At 39.7% G+C, this 20,431-nt stretch overlaps 1 protein-coding gene across 1 annotated transcript in view; it reads right to left on the reverse strand.

Moving 5' to 3' along the window:
* Nucleotides 1-270: 270 nt before the first annotated feature.
* Nucleotides 271-20,431, reverse strand: part of FMNL2 (formin like 2) — a 277,496-nt gene continuing 257,335 nt past the window's right edge. Inside the window, 11 exon segments of the mRNA XM_075070227.1 lie at nt 271-2,465; nt 7,801-7,924; nt 9,220-9,318; nt 9,848-9,949; nt 10,630-10,793; nt 13,395-13,524; nt 14,428-14,508; nt 14,665-14,733; nt 16,207-16,441; nt 18,388-18,590; nt 19,252-19,376. Coding sequence (XP_074926328.1) covers nt 2,356-2,465; nt 7,801-7,924; nt 9,220-9,318; nt 9,848-9,949; nt 10,630-10,793; nt 13,395-13,524; nt 14,428-14,508; nt 14,665-14,733; nt 16,207-16,441; nt 18,388-18,590; nt 19,252-19,376 — 1,442 coding nt within the window. The 3' untranslated portion in view covers nt 271-2,355.

The raw sequence follows: 20,431 nt of genomic DNA on the forward strand, positions 1-20,431 counted from the left end.
ATTGTGCAGTGTTTCTCATCAAAACAGAAATACAGAATCATAGGATAAGAAACTTTAGGTTTTGCAGAAAGTTGTGGCACAGGGCAGAAGCTGGTGAGAAAACTTGGAATTTGTGTCCCCCCTTCTCCCCTAGTCTCTGTTGATAAAACTACAGATATGACAGTTATTTCTGTAAGAATAAGTTGTTCCATCATCGTACTCATGATCCATTTGCTAGCAAGCTCTGCATAAAAGAGTAATATAAACACACCAAAGAAAAAGAACCATGGATTACTGTATAGTAGTGTAAATAGTTTATTTGATCATATGCCGTGAACAGACCAGAAAAGTAACATGAACTGCTTTTATAAAACACTTCTAATATTGCCTAGAAGCAGGTCTATTACTAGAAAAACATCAAAGAGAACATGCCAATATTACAGTCCACTTGCATGATAAAATTATTTGCTGTCTAGAGTTAAGTTATAAAATGCTTTTGAGCTTACAAGTTTGACCTATTTGACTAATAAATGTACTTAAATTATGTTGCCAAATGATTTTTTCTTATACAGATTAAAACTCTTTTGTCACTGTCAGTGAAGAAAGAGGCAATCTTGGCATGTTCTCTTTTGCATGTCAAGTACACGTTGCTGTAAATGACACAATACGTGGCAGTTTTAATGTAAACTTTCTGTAAATAGGGAAGCGGAAGTCAATGTGGTAACTTTGAGCCCCAAACTGTCCATTTAGTTAAATATAAAAAACAAAACTATAAGTTAAAATAACATTCAGATTGTATAGCACAGGCTGATGCATTTTTTAAACAATATTTACAATATTACCCAGAGACTAAAGTGGGAATTAAAGAGAAGTGTAAAAACCATAAAAAACTGCACCAATTTTGTAGCAAAATATCTGTACATTTAAAAACAGATTCATGTAACTACACATTATTCAAGGAAAATGGGACCTTCACCAGTGGTTCACATAAAGCACAACATAAAAGAAAAGAAATTCAGTGGTTAAATACTATACAATAAATTTTACAATTAACATACTGATGCAATGCTACCAGGAACGGTAAGCCACAAGCAAAATGTATCTTCTGGAAAGTACAAATTTAGCATCAGTCCAGTTCTTGACTTTGGAATAGATCAAGTGCCCTGCCATTGTAGGATAAAATAAAATTCCATTATAACAATAAATTGATCTGCACCAGTAGCACTGTTTGTATTTAAAATATTGCCAAGCCTAATAAAATAAGCTCAATTTTAAAGTGTAAAATGCAGTATATAAAATAACTAAGAATTTAGAAGTTGGGATCCATTTGAACGACAAATGTCCCTTTTGTATTAAGTGATCAGAACTCGATTGTCAAAGGAAAAACATAATTACTGGGTTACCATTCTTGCTCAATGCAGATGCAAGTTTAAAGCTTATAGATGGGGTATTAAAATCCTCTCTCAGCAGGGCACAAGATTATTTCACTGAGTTAATAACTGAACCATAATGGTCCTCAGAAATCCTAATACTGATTAATGAGATGTTAATATCTTAGTCCTAATTAATAAATACACGTTGTTATTCAAAAGCTGCCTCTATCTGAAGAACATAGTAAATGAGTCTTATACAACGTTCTTGTTTCACTGATCTTAGCAATGCATTCATACCCTCACTGCTTATCCCACATTGCACACTGGCATATAAAAAGCAGAATCAGAACATGAAGAATAGTTCATGTTCATTTGATATAAACTCTGTGTTCACTGGATTATGTCTTTAACACATCTTATTTGTATTAAGTCTGGGGTTCATGTATGGCTGAAAGGTACAGTTCATTTTGTAATTATTTCCCCCTTGCACATGGTAAGCCCTTAAATATATATATATTAAAAAAGCTAGTAAGTCCAGTTGAAGCTCAACGTTAATTCCTTAGCAGACAGGACAGGAATGCATTGAAAAGCTTAAGTCCACAGCAGATTGCATCCAAGTATTACTTATTTACAACCTGTCAGGAAATCAAGAAGGGCCACTGAAGACCAATCACTAAATTTCATGTAACAAAAAAAAATCATGTATTTTACATTTTGGTTAAAAATACTGAATATTGTGTTGGTGTAAAAAGATACCCAATCAAATCAAGTCCTATTGCTTTGATTAATTTGAGCAGGTACTTCAATTTTAGGCACTTGTTAGCTATGGTTGAGTAGAGAGCCCATCACTTTTACGTTCCTATGCATTTTCTATGTCTTTTTGAGCCCTTTAGAAGGTAATTTTACTGTATTCAAGGCTATAATTAAATGGTAGCACATATAGTTCACATGGACAAGGTATCATTCAAGCACACGCTCTACTTTTCACATGCAAATCTCCAGCTCACATGGTTATTTCAGCACCATTTACAGAGCGCAAGTTCTGATCATCAAAGCGTCGCCTAACACTTCTCCTTACCGCATCGGCTCGTCTGTATGGCTGGTTTCTAAGATCTGCAAAAAGGAAATAAGATATCAGAAACAGGTAAATTAACAGGTCATTTGTTTAGAAAAGAAAAAGTCCTTCTGGCAGCCAATCAAAGCAGCTTGTGTAGAAAGAGTAAAGGGCCTTTAAACCCATTGAGAATTAAACAAATATGATTTGTCCTTATTAATAAACACCAAAAAAGGTAATACTGGTGGTATTCTTGTCTAAATACATTCATGTTGTCAAGTTTGAAGTTTTTTCTTCTGATTGGAGATTATAACTTTATATTTAATAAGTCATTGTGAAAGGCAACATCAATTGGAATTAATAGAGCTGAAGTAGATATTTTTTTAGATGTAATCACTAGAATCATTGCAATTGGATCAGTAAATTTTTTTTTTTTTGAAAGGGGCTGGAAGCTGAATAAAAACTCAAAGTAGGATACCATTTAAAAGTGTTCTTTCCAAAGCAAGAATGATTTTATGCTTTCTGTATGTCTATCTTTTTTGTGGGGGGGTGGGGGGAGGACATGGAAAAAGTGGATACTAGACAATTACTATATGGTAAAAATTTAAAGGTTCTATTCTGTTCCATTGTTACTAGTCTTGATGAGGATCCAAAAATACTTTCCCACTTGGTTGCAGCCACACAATGATGACTTCATGCTTGCATGAGCAGCTAAATCTCTACCCATTCCCAGTGAAGTCAGAAATTACAACAGGGATAAATTTGGGTCATAATCTATCTGTCCTGATGATTGCCATTTATGGAAGTGGGCCTCTTGGGAACGATGACTGGGGATATACTGAGCAGGCTCAGTATGTCCCTTGATATCCTAATATGGGGGAAAGTTTCTTCTGCCAGGGAAGAAATTTCAGTGAGGCTAAGGCATCTAAAGCTGTTTCCATATCTTCACTTACATGGCTTTTCGAAGTCGTGGCTGGGTTAGTGTTCTGTTTAAAGACAGCTCCTGGATCCCCCAGCCATGTGTACATCAGCAAGGGCAGCCAATGGGTGATGCTCAGCTGCTCCTGCCTGCACATGGATTTGTGCAGCTTCTTGTCTATCTCTTAGGGATACTGCACATGTTCCTGAAGCACTGTGTCGTACAGTCCTGGCAGCACAACAGGCTGGGGAACAGCTCTGGGGCGTAATGGGGCATAGGACACTAACTATTTTGGGCAAATTTGGAGGGGCCAAATTTTTGGGCCAAAATGGAAAAAAGGGCCAGGGAACAAGGGCACCAGTCACAGTAAGCACTCATGGTTCTAATACATCAATCTTTGGGGCCTGGACTGGATGACCTCTCCAGATCCCCTCCAGTCCTATGATTAAATCATCTTTTATAGTTTGATAAAGGCCACTTCATTTTATATGAAAACGTCTGAGCAACAGGGGACAGATGGAAAAAATGCCAGTCAGAATGCTGGATGTATAGCCCTCTCTGCTAATGGTTCAGGCAGGGAGAGGGAACAGGGCTTTCACCCTCCCCTAATGGCAATAAGGGGAGAGGTGTGGGAGCCCCCTATACCTAGCAAAAAAGCTAGTGTGTCCCAACTCAAGGGAACATCTAACACCAAAAAGCCTTGAAAGCCATCCCGTTTTAACTCCTCTGCATTTGGTGAAGCCATTACTGTATCTCTAAAGCTTTAGTTACCCCCAAAGCTTGCAGATCCTCAGTAGGGAGGAGAGAAAGAAACCCAGAATCAGGAGTCAAGCTGCACATGGAAGTCAGTTACTGAACATGAGCCTCGCCTAGGAGCAGCAATTTAGTGCATCCTAGCCCATGCTCTACCGTGCCATATAACACAAGTGTGAAACTAAATGTCTCAGGGACATTGCCATTCTTAAATCTTGTGTGTACCTTATGTCTTTAGACTCTCACCAGCATTACATTTAGTCATATTTATCAGCAATTTGTCTGGCATATAGAGAGAGGAGGAAGCTAAGTAAAAAGTGATGCTTGCCAGCTCTGTGTATCCTCCACCACCGGTGTGCTAGAAGAAATCCTTACCCTCGAGTGAACATTTGGAAATTTAGTGATATTATTCTTCTTTAGGGCTAAACAGAAAAAAAAAACACAAAATGATGGTTAAATAAAAAATGGGATGGAAAAAGAAGAGCAACTCAACGCAGTGTTCAAAAATCCCAGGCATGTTAGCCAAGACAGCAAGAAGAGGGAACGAGGCCAAGACTACAAGAGGAGGTTAGAAACAGGAAGGAAAGGACAAGATGGCCATCCTCGTCTCTCGCTAACAAAATTCCAAGCTGCTTTGAAGATTGGCTCCAGGAAGACAAGACAATACAGCAATTAACTTGAAAGAGAAAATAACTATTGAGGTGATTATAGTTTGCAATCTTAAGAAGCTCTCATAAAAATACATTGCAAAAGAAAGAAATGAAACGCTGTTGTCTTTGATTAAGAACCAATAACAAAAACAACAGTGTTAATAGATACATGCTGTGTTACACACCCTTTATACAGTTTACACCACAAGATGTAAATATATCCAGTTACATGCCAATATTTATCAGTAATAGATAATAGATGAGTAATAGCTGTGATTGGTGTAGAATTTTGAGAACAAAATTATGTTTCTCCAATTCCTTCCCTCGTACCAATACTTATAGTCTCTTCATCCAATCCTCTGAAGTTGGCACTGACCAAACAGGAATCCAGCATAAAATGCTCCAATGAATTCTGAGACTTCATTTAATACAGCTTTGCCATGACTAGACCCAGAAGTCCAAGTCTGCAACCAGTGTTCACAATGGCCACGACACTACAAAGTGTTTCCCCCTCAGAGGGGGAATCGTGGATTTTTTTTTCAACTTTACTGATAGCCAATCCATGTAGCCACCCTCTGTGATCTGTTTCTGTTTGTTCAATAGGCATTTCCAATCATGTTTAAGTTGGCATGGAACTGAAAAATAAATTAAATGTGGATGTGACAGAATGAGAGAGAATTTTGTACATTTTATTCCTTATACATGCAGACAAACATGCAAGTGCTGGTTAAAATGGCTGAAAAAAATTAGTGAGCGCTCCCCAGATCATGTATATAATCACAAGTAACTACTGCAAGCCAGGAAGCAAAGGCCATGAAAGTCAAACTCAGCTCATGCACACTGCAATTCTGCTTCCCAACAGAGCAGTCTAGTTTACTGCATGCATATTACATAAGCCACTTCACGCAGAAGGGGACTTCTAGAACCCAGAAGAGATGCCATAGAAAAAGCAGGTGAACTGTCACATTTATGATTGCATTTGACCCACTAACCCTCCTGTAAACTCTAGAATCTGATTTGCAACAGAGCTGCTTTTCTATATGTAGCATTCTGTGACTTCCATCACTTGCTGTTCTATGACATTTGTCATGTAGCTCAGTGGTGGCTTTGAAATTGAGGATAGCCAAAAGTGTCATGCACAAGGTTCATGGGATATAATAAAAGACAACCGAAATACAAGAACGTGCAATGACGTGATGACATAAAATACAACTCCAAATAGACTCCAGACATTCCTATCCATTTAACATTAACGTGGCCCTCCCTGAGATCCAAACAAATGGAAAAATGTCAAAAACCTACAGCAACCTTTTAAGAGCATCAGGTGTGAAAGAGTAATAGTTTAGTAATGGAATTCCTCAGTGAGAACAGGTTCGCAGAAAAACCGAGAGCCACGCTTGGCAGTTCGAGCGGTAAAGGGCACTGTCTTCAACACTGCATGGAAAATAACAGCCAAACATGACAAACACAGTGAGAAGCAAAGATCTGTTGCATTAGTACATTGTTAGTGCTTTGTTAAGACATCCGGGGATGGTTTTACATGTTCTAATCAGTTATTTAATCACAATAGGATGCACTAAGCTGGGTTTCTTTGGGGATAAAAATTCCAAACAGGCTGCAAATAACCACTTTAAATTTCACAGTTTTCACTGGTGATAAAAACCTAATCCAGAGAGGAGTGTGCCATCATTGGTGGTGGCTACAGACCATTGAGGTTAATAGATTTTGGTCAAGTAAAGCTTTTCTCTGGGTCTAAAGTGACGCCATCAATTTAAAAATAACATGTCTGATAATTGTTTATCCACTTTTGCTATAAACACTTTGATATCCCTTTGCATATAGTTATCTTCACAGTCTCTCACATGGTCAATTTTCTCCCTTTGAATAGGTTTAAAACACTATTTTTGAATGGGAAAATGTGATTTGTAAAATTACAAACACTGGCAGTGGGACCTTGGGGAGGTGTAGAATGTGTGACAGCTTCAGCTCATTGCAAGTGACTAGCTATTACACTGACTGTGTCCTTTCAATAAAGGCCTAAAACATAATGTTGGTGTACACTGTCTTGAAAGCTGTAGTGGAGAAGTTCCAACCCAGCACTCAACCAGGACAGAAATGCCTTCACTTTCCTTTTATGCCCTAAGTGGCAAAATTGCATCTTTCTCCCATCGGGAAAACCTTGTGAAAAAGATAGTAATGCAAAATATGGTCAAGGAAATCTAGCCCAAAGATTTTTCTTCTTAAGCGTTGGTACAAGTGAAATGAATGACCACTAAAATCATCAAACCTGTTAAGATTTTGCCCCTTCCGCTACAGGGATGTGGAATATGCATCAAAATAAAAATAAATGACCAGATCATCTATGTAAATTGAAAGGACACTAAACAAAAACAGATTTTAAAAAGCAACTTTGCTATAACAAGAATCTTTTGCTCAGTGTCCTGATCACCTCTAGCTATTATTACACCCACCCACTACTGTATTCAATTCTAATTTGTGGCAAGTGCAAAGTATTAGTCTACCTTAATTGGAAAACAGTAAAACCATGACAAGTCGGGTATAAATCATTCAGATATGACCAAATGATTTGTCCTAAGCTGTGTATTAACATGGGGTAATTACTGTTAGTACTTTTTAATGAAACTGCAAGCTCTTAAATAATGTTAAACATCAGTCATTCTGTTTGTGGAAACATTGGCAAGGAAAGGTTTGCATGGCATGCAGAGACTGCAGTACTGTCTGCCAGGGTACTGAACTCTCTATTGCTTAGCAAAAGGACTAAGTTTGTCATGACAACATGCTGAAAGAAAAACTTGTGAAATAAGCCAAGGGTATCTGATACCTATGGATATGGAAAATGTGCAGGAAGTGGGCACATTAAAGTTGGTTATGGGGTCTGGTTTGTTACACACCAGTGGCAAGGATTTGTATACTTCAGTTAGAGCACTGGAAACAGCTTTCTAAACTATATTTGAACCATACCTGTTAAGAGTTTGTAAAGCTCAACAATAGTTCAGGTGATATTTATATACAACCACAATTTGATGATGTCTGTGAACAATGCTCCTTTACCTGTTATAATGTCTTCAATTGCTCCATCTTTCCCCTCATACACATGTCTGTTATCCTTGACTTGTCGTCGGCGTAGCTCTGCAATTAGCTCTTGCTGCTGTCTCTTTGTTTTATGTGAAGGAGACTGAAAGGAAATGGGAGTAAAGATCAGTAAGGAGTAGCCCCCAATAGGGCATTGCTGCATTCCTCTTCTCCTCTTCTCAAATGTGCAAGACATCAAATACCATCTTATTCAATTTCAAATATTAATAGTTGGGTCTCATTCCAATTTTATAGATAGGGAAACCAAGGCAGAGAGGTTAAGTGATTTGTCTAAACCCACAAAGGAAGTCAAAACTGGTGAATGTTTTTTCTAGCAGCCAAATCTGTCCATTCCCCTTGCTTAATTTCACTCTCTACCTCTTCTACCATTTATTTAATCCTATAAAGTATTAGAGGATTGAGAGCTGTGCTATTTCCTCCAGCATCAGAAAGGGAAAACATGACTGGAGATAAGGGTACTGAAGACCTGGAAGAGAAAGAAATGCAAGCAGAAGCAACCAGTTACAAAATGGCCAGTTTAGCGCTGTAGCTGTTTCCATTTGCTAAATTTAAAGGGCCAGTCCCAGAAAGGCATGCTGGGAAAAAGGCTCCTATAAAATGGCATCCTTAGGTTGAGCCTGCATGTATATTAGAGGGGTAATTTCTCTGACAGGGCATGCCTTGGGTGGGGCCTACCACCAGGATATTATAGGGATAGTTTCTCTGTAGGCATATTACATGTTAATTTGTAAATATAGAGTTAACAGAAATGCTGGGTACAGAATATAGACAGAGTCCTAGGAAAATGCATTATAAAGCTAAGGCACAAAGCTGCTGTTGGTAGGGGCATGGAGTAGATGCTTTATTCCAACCTAATTTCTCAGAGCCTGTTACTGAAGGGCTGATAAGAAGACAGGAAAAGGGGAACAATTGTATCAGGGCCATGAGCTTGGAGGAGTGTTCCTAAAATGTCCATAACATCTGTGTAAATAAAGTGTGATGGGTGAGCGTGGGGACCCAGTGAACATGGTGTGCCAGAGCCCCAAATTTCTCTTGTCGGGCCTGCCAAGATGTGCACACTGAGTAAATTCAGAATTATGTTCTTCTACTGGAATTTTTCCTATTATAAGATTGGCTGGTAAAGATAAAAATCGCTGCCTATTTTTAAACCCTTTTTGTAAAAACAAAATTCATAACATATGATGAGTGTTAGAATTATGAAATTCTTATCTTGAGCTGAGAATTATGAAATGGCAATAAAAGCCCTGCTCTAACCCTCGGGGGAGGTTTAATCTGTATGGCCTCTCAAACATCACTAGAAGGCAGAAAGGATTGTTCCTTACCTTTTTAGATACAAAATTTTCAAGTAATATTGTCCCAAAGTCCTCTGTTTCATACCTTTTGGTCCTGTTGCTCCATCAATGCTTCTTGTTCCAGAAGTTTTTCCATGAGTGCCTGTTCCTGCTTCTTTCTCAACTCATTCTCCTCTTCTGCTTGCTGTTTAGCATAAAGACCAAGAAACCACATTAGAGCTGCAAACGACGACAAATGAAGGGACTCTCAGATTTTTTTTTTTTTTTTTTTAACATGAGAACCATCTCTTACTGCAAAAATGAGTTAGTGACTATAACTGTCTCCACTGAAGACCAGAGAGGGCACTTTCAGGGCACTGCATAGGTATTCAGCTGCCTGATTCACACTAATATTAAGGCGGTGGAGCTAGATTCCCACACGAAGACTGATCAGTGAGCCTGGGGCTGTTCAGTGTTATTGCTATGGTGGTCTGTCCTGGTTTCTGTAAAATCCTGAGACAATTACTTGCCCTGCCCTTTTCTGGTTTACTTTACGTCCCATAGCACTGCTGTGCAGTGCTCTTTCACAGGTCATTCTGGGGTCTATAGTCTCAGGAGGTTACACCTTTGAATTGAAGGGAGCTGTGAGCTGTATTGTAGAAAGCTACAGGCCACATTTAGCAGCCTTGCCATATTCAGAAGTGGAATAAGCAGCAAAATGTACATCTGCTTACCTTGTAGGCTTTCACAAATCGGACAAAGACTGGGAAAAAGACGGATGGGGGCGTTGTCTTGGGATTCTCCCCAAAATATTTCACAGCATCATCAAAGGCATCCTGTAAGAAGCACATTTTTCACTCAACTTTGCATCTTAAAAATGAGCTATTGCCCATTTACAGAATGTTGAAAAGGCATGTATTCTCAGCCTCCCTTTGTGTGTGTGAAATCTGTACCTGCAAGATTTGCATCTGCATTTGTGTATCCACAAAATGAACTGTGGGTGTAAAGGCAGGAGATCTTTGCACCTCGCATTATGTACTGTGTGCTCACACACATTAAGTTGGGCAAAAGTGCTCAGCTTTGCAGCTGTAATTCATTTATAGGCAGAAAATTTCAGAGTCAAATGTGCCTGCAAAAAGGAGGCTGCATTTCTGAAAGTTTAACTCATGGCTGGAAAGGTTTGTCAGAGGAGAAATAGCAAAACGTTACCAAAGTGTTTAGAGAACAGTGACAAGATTGATTAGGAGGATGGACTTCAGGGAAATATAAGCAAATATGCATAGCTTGGCTAGATGACTACAGAGAGGAAAGTAGGTGATAACCTCAATATTATGTCACACTTCAGTGAGCACTGGTAAAGACGGGAGAGGAACTCAAGTAACCCTGAATCTCCTCAGCCATGCCACAGTTTGCTGAAGGTTATATCCTCTTGAACAGTCAGGAATTCCTGCATTTCCCAATTCTTCTTGCTTGGTCTCTACATCACCTTGTCAGGGACTGGGATTAAAAAGAATACCTGGGCTATTTTTGCATCATCCTGCAGTTTCTTTAGTTTTCCTTCATTGTTATGAATAAATTCCTTCAGCATTGTATTGTGGTCGTGCATGGTGTATTCTCGCTTTGTCAGGTCCAGGCCCCGCTGGAGCTCCTTGACATCCAACAGGACATTTTCAAGGGACACTAAGAAATAAACAAAAATGCTGAAATGTTTTTGTAGAGAGAGTGACACAAACACTCTACTATAGGCTTAAATCCAAACATTCTTAACTCCTTAATGAGAAGTGTTTCATAAATCCAGGCCATAACACAGGATCTCAGAATTGGTAACTTGGTAAATATTAAACCACAGATTACCCTGTATAATTAGAAATTGCTCATCAGTATTTTGACTTGTCTTATCTTGGGATAAAAATTCATAAATGCTTTGGTGCATTTCCATGGTAGCACCGAAAATAACTTACTGTTAACTCATTCTTGTACAGGGTCAGTTTCATCCATACAAGCACGCAGCATATACAGAGCACCCATTAATGCACAGAACACAGCACTTAGTTTTCTCCTCCCTGTGTTTAAAATGGATTCCTAAAATCTACTAAAGGCTAACGAGTTGTTTAAATATCAGAATCCTGCTGCAAGCACAAGACATTGAGAAAATCAGTTTACTTACATAAGAATGTGTTTACCCCTAAAATGATGACAATCTCCAAAATTCACATTGTACCTGTGTGCTTATTAATAGTGTTTAACTAAGACAACCACATGTTGACCAGTAATACGGGTGTATGTTCTTTTAAAAAAACAAAACCCAACACTTGGACATTACTGCAAAGGGGACGGTAATTTAAACGGTTTATTTGGGATTACAGTTGTGTAACTGATGTTGAATAGCTTCTTCAACAAACATAGACTCTTTTCCTGCTTAAGTGATATCCACAAGCAGATCACAATCGATATCCTGAAATGTATTTGTTGTTCACATTTTCTTAAACTCTATACTGATCTTGAAAAATTCTCTGCGAGTATTCATTGCATCTATTTGCTGGCTGGATGTCGGACCAGCACTTCTGGGAAGAGTGCAAAGTTTGGCGTCTGTGAATACTCACTCTCACAGCTCTGAAACTCACTTTCTGTGACCATGTGGACCAGTAAAACTTGGTCATTTGCATGTTCATAGAGAACAGAAAAGGTTTACAAGCATGGGGAAAATGTGAATATTTGTAGAATATATAACACTAGTCGCCCACTCTATTTGTGACGCAGTGTGGGGATGCCACTTCCATAATCCCTATTCAAATGAAAGAAGAGGATGCATGAGAACTATTGCCCGCAACAAAAGACATTAGAAATATTGAACAATTAAGTGTGGCATCTATATCAAAAGTAGCTTGAATGCATAAGTAGTCTTAGAGCCACAAACTGGGAAAGTCTAATTTGCACAGTGGTTGCTTTAAAAGTTATACAAAGAGCCTTGTGTACAGATCTGGTGCTGGTCCCACGCTTTTCCTTTGCTTTCATACATTTGCAAGTATATTCAGATCAAATCCTTTACAACTGACATCCAGTGGCATTATTGAGTCTTGATAGCTAGCTCCATTGACTGATTCCTTGGTATCCTCCTATGAGGACAGACCTCAAGGTCTCAGACATCAGATGCCACTGTGGAAAGCTAACAAGTACATGTGCTTGTAATGCTAATGTTGATCTGTAGTCTTTTAACTCTGTATTGTTTTAACAGTGCAAATTCTAATCCAAACAATTGGTGCTATGCTAAGTGAGTAGCTGCTGCTGTTTCTTAGATGACTTGTTTAAGTATTAAGATTGTAAGCTCTGTGGGGTAAGGCCTATTTTTTTGTTCATACAGTGCCTAGCACAATGGCATCTTGGTCCATGACTGGGGCACCTCTAGGTGTTATCACAATATAAATAAGAATAAAGTATAAAAACATCAAATATATAATAGTTCTGTGACATGAGTGTATCCTCCACATTCATATTTATGTATCAGAGGGGTAGCCATGTTAGTCTGGATCTGTAAAAGCAGCAAAGAGTCCTGTGGCACCTTAAAGACTAAGAGACATATTCAGGACCAGCGCTAGGGTTTCGCCCTAGGCGTACGGCCATTTCGCCGCCCCCTGCGCTGATCCCGCGGCTCCAGTGGAGCTGCCACAGTCATTCCTGCGGAGGGTCCGTTGGTCCGTGGCTCTGGTGGAGCTGCCACAGGCATGCCTGCGGGCGGTCCACTGGAGCCGCATGAGCAGCCGACCGTCCGCAAGCATGACTGCAGCAGGTCCACCAGAGCCGTGGACTAATGGCCCTCCGCAGGCATGACTGCGGCAGGTCAACCGGAGCCGCCTGCCTTCCCCCGGCAAAATGCCGGCCCCCGTATAGTCCTGGCGCCCTAGGCGATTGCCTAGGCTGCCTAAATGGTAGCGCTGGCCCTGGACATATTGGAGCATGAGCTTTCGTGGGTGAATACCCACCTTCGTCGGATGCATGTCACATGCATGTCACATGCATCCGACGAAGTGGGTATTCACCCATGAAAGCTCATCCTCCAATACGTCTGTTAGTCTATAAGGTGCCACAGGATTCATATTTATCCAACCTTTATCTGGAACCCTAAATTTGATGTCATCTCCCAAAAACTGACTTCATTACAGGCCAAACTGCCCTACAAATTAAACTTCTGATCTTTCTCTTGAACAGCTCATGGGGATAGGAGGATTAAAATATATCAGAACCTGGTTAACATACTATCAAGGGCAACACTGGTCACAGTACCTGCAGCAGCTTTCTCCACATAATGAAGTTCATTGTAAAAGAGGGACACTTGGTGATACTTCTCTTTCACAACATTGGATATATAGTGCAACAGTGTTTGTTTTCTGTCCGTTGACTTTGTGTCTAACAGCTGCAAGCAAAAGGCAAGGAAACTGTTGGATTAAGGTGTGGTAAAGGCCAGGCTATAAATTATCCGTTGACTGAACCGATACTTTATTAGATGGGGAAGCACACACTAAAATCATTAAGGAATGCTGAGAAAGTACGTCTACAAATTAGAGGCATATCTTTTGAGCCTAACATGGCAAAAAGCGCTCAGCTAAGTAGGTTCCCAAACCAAACTGTTCTTACTATACATATAGTCATATTTTAAAAGAGAGTTGGCATCCACTATGCATCTACTCATTGGCTATTGCCCACCTGTTCACTCTGAGCTGTCTTCCTCCCATTGTCTTAAAAGCTGTGTGGGACTTGCCAAACATTAGTTCTCTTGAAAGATGAGAGAGGGGTAGTACTAGCTAAAGCCAGGCAGAGCGCATGCTGATGCTGTGAGAACTTTCCCATACAGCTCCTCTAATGCACATCCAACCTGCTATATTGTCTGCTGTCTTGGGCAGTAACTGATAATTGTCCCAAACTCTGAGCTGGAGTTGTGATGGGTCAGCAGCCAATCTCATGGCACATATGACTGAAGACATTTAAACCTCTATCTCCATTATGCCATGACAGCACCTGAACCCCTTCTATTTTTATTTCACCCATCTATCCCATCACCACCCTTCTTCTACCGTGCTAGAAACCATCTAAGCACAGGTCCTCCAATTAATTAATTAATTAGTCTCTCTCACCAACAGAAGTTGGTCCAATAAAAGATATTACTTCCCCCATCCTCTCTCAACTGAATGGCATGCATGGTCCATTGCAAGGTTGTCATTAACATTTTTTTTATGAACTGAGTGGAGATGAAGAACTGAGTAGCAGCACCCTCCCCACCAAAGCTAGTTTCTAGCCCAGATGTTGTTCTTCTACTCACCAGATCTAAACTCTGTAGTTTAAACCCATAAACTGCTCCTCTTTTACTGCTGTTCATATAGTTACCAAGAGCCAAGATTATCTGCCAGAGCGAGAGAAAGAGATAACAGTCAATATATATATATACCTTTGAAGGGTGAGTTTTTAACGTAAGCAGGTAGGTATATTCCAGTATGCATGGAGGAATAGCATTGATTATCTCATTAAAGTACATGTGTATAAATAAAATTGTACTTACCTCCAGTATTTTCTTGAGCTTTTGGGATGACTTTATTGAGACAGATGCTGCTATTACTGCATGGAGTTGCTAAAAGCAAATAATGAGAAGTGTAGTTAACACATGTAAAACCTTAAATGCAAGGTAAATGTCAGCACTCAAATTCTACTCTTGGATCTGCACGATGGGGATCTTGACATGAATATTCTCCTTCCCCTCTGTGTATGGATTTCAAGTTGTTCACATGCTCTGCAGGCTTAATCTAGAGTAAAATAAAATGCAAGCACGGATCTACAGTGCCATGCTCTTCAAGACAATGAAATATGTATCAAATTATGTGGAACAAGCCTCATGGAGTCACCAGTATAGATAGCATGAACATCATTAATTCGTCTTCAGTTTCAGCTAATGATTCAAACAATATATTCAAACCACTTTTAAATACTTAAAAGCGTAAAATAAAAAGAAGCATTATGAACACTTTGGGACACATACTGTCATCTAAGCTGCGTCTGTAAAATCTGAGCCTGTATTTGCATACAGAGATGTGGAGTTTGCAGACACCAATGCACAAATTTTGCAGACATATCTTAGATGACAATCTTTAAAAATTAGAACTATAACCTATTAAATGCTATAGTCACTCTCTTGTGTGCTATGAATGGAAATGCTAGAAGTCATTTCTAGTGGGTTACTTAAAAAGCTTTGATGTCATCAACTGCGGGGGGCACTGGTCCTATCCGAGGACACCGGGCACCACTGCAATAACAAATTATAGTCATAGCTAGAAAATTGTTTGGTTAGATTTGGTTTTATTTCTTTCTCCTTTACTCTCAAGAGCTGCAATGATTCATCATGATATTCAAATCTTCCATCTATCTTTAACATATCTCTGCTGAATCTGCATAGGGTTTATTACACCACACAACTCCATGGTACTTGGCTCCACAGAGCTAGACTCCTGAAAATCATTGTAGATGTACTGTTTAGAGCCCATGAGCAAGGCCCAAGCCAGGGGTTCTCAATGGGGGATTGGGACCCCTCAGGGGATCACGAGGTTACTACATGGGGGGTCGTGAGCTGTCAGCCCCTACCCCCGACCTTGCTTTGCAGCCAGCATTTATAATGGTGTTAAATATGTTAAAAAGTGTTTTTAATTTATGGGGGGGGGTCGCACTCAGAGGTTTGCTATATGAAAGGGGTCACCAGTACAAAAGTTTGAGCATCACTGGCCTAAACTCAACTGTGGTTACTATAGTCGAATTCCTAAACCTATGCTAGATATCGAACTGATTGAAAAACATGAAACATTTTTTTTTTTTGTGAACACTGAGATTTTTTTCCTCTTTTCTCTTTGAAAGTATTTTCCAAGGAAAATTTTCTGATCAGCTATACCTAGATGGTGAAGTAAAACAGAAAGAAGGTTTGTTCTAAGTATCTTAAAAAGTGATGCAGAGTGTTGCAATGAGTTCCACTTGTGAAGCCCTAATGTCTGCACATCTTAGAATTAATTCAATGCTAATTTATTTTTTAACATTGCTCTATCGCTTGTGGCTCACTCACCGGTGTCAGCATTTGGATGCTTTCTGCGAAGTTGCCAATGAAGGCCATGATGGTCATCTTCTGCATCAGCCTTTCAATCTTACTGAACTGCATCATGAACCGATCTTCATCAGTCAGGTTCTCGAGAGGTTTCCTCTCCCGCTCATAGAGCCGTAAGACTTTCACTTCGTTCTCAGTGGGCAAGAATCGCATCAAACATTCAACAAAATCTACTGGCAACGTCTTCAGGTCAAATCTATATCGTAACAACACAGAAAGCTTGGTGTTATAAGAAGGACCCACCAAATATGACAGGCCTGTCTGCTTTGGCAAAGTCAACCAAACAGCAGCAACCTGCCTTCCCCAAGATCCCTATTCAAATAGGCAGAGCACATGACTCCTGGAGGCCTGTGCCATACACAAGCCTGGGATAATAAAAATAAACCTCAGGAGTTTCCTGCCATCCCTGACACACTGATGGCCTCTGATGCTGACTAGGCCATGCATTGCTTACAGTGAAGCCTAGGGCCCCCATTTTTACTGTTCTGGGTGAGCATAGCTGGGAGGGCTTGATCCTGCATAATGCATGTGCAGAGTATTAAATGTATAAGCACATGTTCAAAGTGATACGCAGGGTAACTGAAGCTGTATTAATCTGAATGCTGCTGCCTGGTTGCCACGTTACTCAGTAAGTCCTAAAGGGGACGTGTGGCTAACGTCTTTAACATGATGAGGACCACACTTAATTTCACATTACCTCATATATGGCCATTTACTTTGAGCACTTATAAGTAAATCAGCGGGTGAAGAGGACTCACAATCTTATTGTTGCTCACTCATAAGCCTCCACTCTCACATGCATGGAAAGCAAATACCCTGCCGCTCTGCTGTGCAGCACACAAAAACTTTCAAGACCAAGACTTGTGTGAATAAGGAAAAGGCTGACACAGCAGAATATAGCAGTGCCGGACAAAGCAAGGAACTGACCTCCTGGCTGCAGAATGGGGGAAGACCTGGTGATCCCCAGCTATAAGATACTGGAGTATGAAAACAGGGAAGAGAAGATACTAATTTTATGTAAAAGGAGAAGGATCTTGTAACCTACAAAGTTAGATCTGCAGCATCAGATTGAGAGTATGTTAGTATTTGGCCAGATGAGAAGAGTGAACCAATATTTGTCTGACCATCCAAACCTCTGTCTAAGGTGTCCTCATGCAGAGAAACATTAGATGCTCATCATAGCCGCACGTTAACGCTTTCGAGTCAAACTTGGGAAAAGAGCAGTAATAAATGAGTACTATAGCCTAACAAAATGTTGGCTTTGACAGGCAAGTAATCATCTCCAATATGTTCCAAAGACTAAAGAAAGTGAACTGGAATGTATCTTAGGGTACATCTACACTAGAATAAAAGACGCGGGGCACAGCTGCGCCTCGCCCGGGTCAGCTTACGCAAGCTTGTGGGACTCTGGCTGTGGGGCTAGATGTCTGGGCTTGGGCTGGAGCCTGGGCTCTGGCACTTCCCCCCTGTTGCAGGGTCCCAGAGTTCAGGCTCCAGCCCGAGCCTCAATATCTATACAGCAGTTTTACAGTCCTGTAGCCCAAGACCTGGACCAGCTGTGAGTGTTTAACTGCTGTGTAGACATATCCATAAAGTGCATGATGAATCTTAAGAAGCAGGACATGAAACTACATTCCTTCATTAAGATTGGTAGTACTTATTTTTGCATTTGGCATTGTATCTAATCATTACATAAACAATACCATCTAAATTGCATTCAGTGCATGTGAATTAAATCCAGACATGGCAAAAACTAAACTTTTCACCTATTTTTAATATTTACCATACTTGTCTCAGGATTGCTTTTAATTTACAATTATTATAGGAAATGCAGCATAATAGGAGTCAAATGTGAATTACGTTGATTTAAGAACTATTAATTAGGTTTTAAAAAACAATTCCAAGATAATTTGCACTGACTTGCAGAGTGATATCATGACACAAAATTGCAAGTTAACACATCTAGGGGAATGCAATCAATGATTTGTGGGGAACTCAGAATAGTTCATCCTTATTCTTGGATCTTTTGCAGAACCTTTGTATTATCTGCCAGTTCAAAACCTGATTTTCTACGTATGCCGATTACCAAAAAGCAGAGTAAATCTTAGATATGATTGCTCCATCAACAAGTTTTGCACTTACACCTGAATAGCTTTGCATATCTCATCTGCAGTCTTTCCAGCTTTTCTTAAAGTGATGGCAAGATTTTTGGCCCTGTTTGCTTCCAATAATGTGACTTTGTTTGACCCTTTTTGAGTTATCTTTTGTTTGCTTGAAGTAAGATCAATGGCTGGACCTTGAGCTTTTGTCTTGAATATTTCTTCAAATTCATCCACATTTAAATCCTAAAAAGAAATAAATCCCCCCACAAAAATATCTTTTTAAAATTGCACTTGTCCAAGGTTTTCTCAGAATTCCATAAAAAGACTTTGACTGATATGTAGGTATATGCCACACTTTGTTGATATATGCACATCCACCCTTGCAGACAATAGTCTGCAGTAATGGTCCAAAATATAACATTATAATAGTGTTATAGCATGTGATTTTGTGAAATTAAGGTCAAAAGATTTTTCAGCCTTTTACTCATCCTTCCACCAGCTGTACCCTTGTGTATACTATTCAAAAGCTTAGTGCTCAACCCTACTACATTGATCCTCCAACTCTCCCTCAAGAGCACTCAGCAATCTGCAGGAGCCTGCATCCCATAAATGGCATCAGCATGTTTATACTGGGAAAATGCCATCAACCATCTTGATTAATTTGTTTCAAACAAAGACGTGCACTTTTATAGTCAGTCTGGCCCAGATTCTCAGCTGGGGTAAACTGAAAGTCATTTCATGCCTTTTTACTGAGGATCTTAAGCAGCTGAAACTATTCTCGTTTAACAGCTCAAACAATAACTTTCAGAAATAATTCCTACAATGATCTGCCTTTGCAAAGCTGTACATTCACTTACACTGCACAGAGTACTGGGAAGCAAAACACAATATGCAGTATTCATACCTCCAGGATCCTTTCATCATCAATTTCATTGAAGACTGTCCCATTAATTTGATTGGGTTTGAGCGCTACCCAGTTAAAGACAGGCATGCGGAACTTTGTCTTGATTGGCTTCTTGATTTTCACAGCTAAAGACATCAAAGAGAATGAAATTACAAATGCCAGAAGAATTGGGAAACATCTGGAGCAACCCAGACACAGTTTTTTGCAGAAGGCATTTCAGCACTGGAGGAAGAACTGGTAAGGGCTAAGTAAACACTTTTAAAAGCCTGAAAAGATTATGCTGCCATGATAGACAAACAGCAGAGAGAGCTTTTATCCAGCTATTCAGCTGTTTTATACCCGGCATTCACATACCTTTAGTGAAAGCTTGAGATTAAGAATATTTCACAAAAGCAAATGTGTTACTCTAATATAATGTGTTCTTAATATTGTTCTGGCCTGGTTTAGAAACCAAAATAATTTTTAAGCAGTATAGAAAATGGATAAAATGGTATGTGACTTTAGTTCTGTTCTGCCAGAGGACATCCCATTTCTGTATGTAACATCAGGACAGGTCATGTGAGGTGCTGAACACCCTCAAGTCCCACTGATGCTAATGCGGATTGTGCACTCTCAGCACCTTGCAGTCCTGGGCTGCTGGTGTGTGATGTTACTCCGTCCTTACTACCTAACTTTTAATAATCAGTGCTGTAGATAAAGTTGTTCAAGCTGACATCAAGGCAGCGGCACTATGACTAACGCTAGAGGTGCTAGCTGAAGACCTACATCCTTTTGATTAAACAGAGAGGGGATTGTAGCTGAGGATTCAGCTAGAAGTGAGTCCTCTGTCTAGCAGAGGATTCAATCAGTGGTGTGTGACAAGGGAAAGGGAAGCCCTTTTACAAACATACTGTTACAAGGGAACATTGCCTTTGGGAAGGGATTCTACTGTTTCACACAAACCTGATTTTGTCTGTATTTTAAAGCCCATAAAAGCCAGTCTCCAATTTTAGCACAATTACATCTGGGGGTAACAAATGCTTTTGCCTTCTGATTGTGCAGCACCAGTAAATCTTTTAAAGTAACTTCGAAGGGATGCTATAGAAGATGGGACCAATTAATCCTCACTAGTCAATGAGCACAGAACAAGAAGTGATAGGCTAAAGTTAGAGCAGGGAAAATGTAGGTTAATTGCTAGGAA

The sequence above is a fragment of the Chelonoidis abingdonii genome, chromosome 10 (genome assembly GCF_003597395.2).
Source record: "Chelonoidis abingdonii isolate Lonesome George chromosome 10, CheloAbing_2.0, whole genome shotgun sequence".
Classification (NCBI taxonomy): domain Eukaryota; kingdom Metazoa; phylum Chordata; order Testudines; family Testudinidae; genus Chelonoidis; species Chelonoidis abingdonii.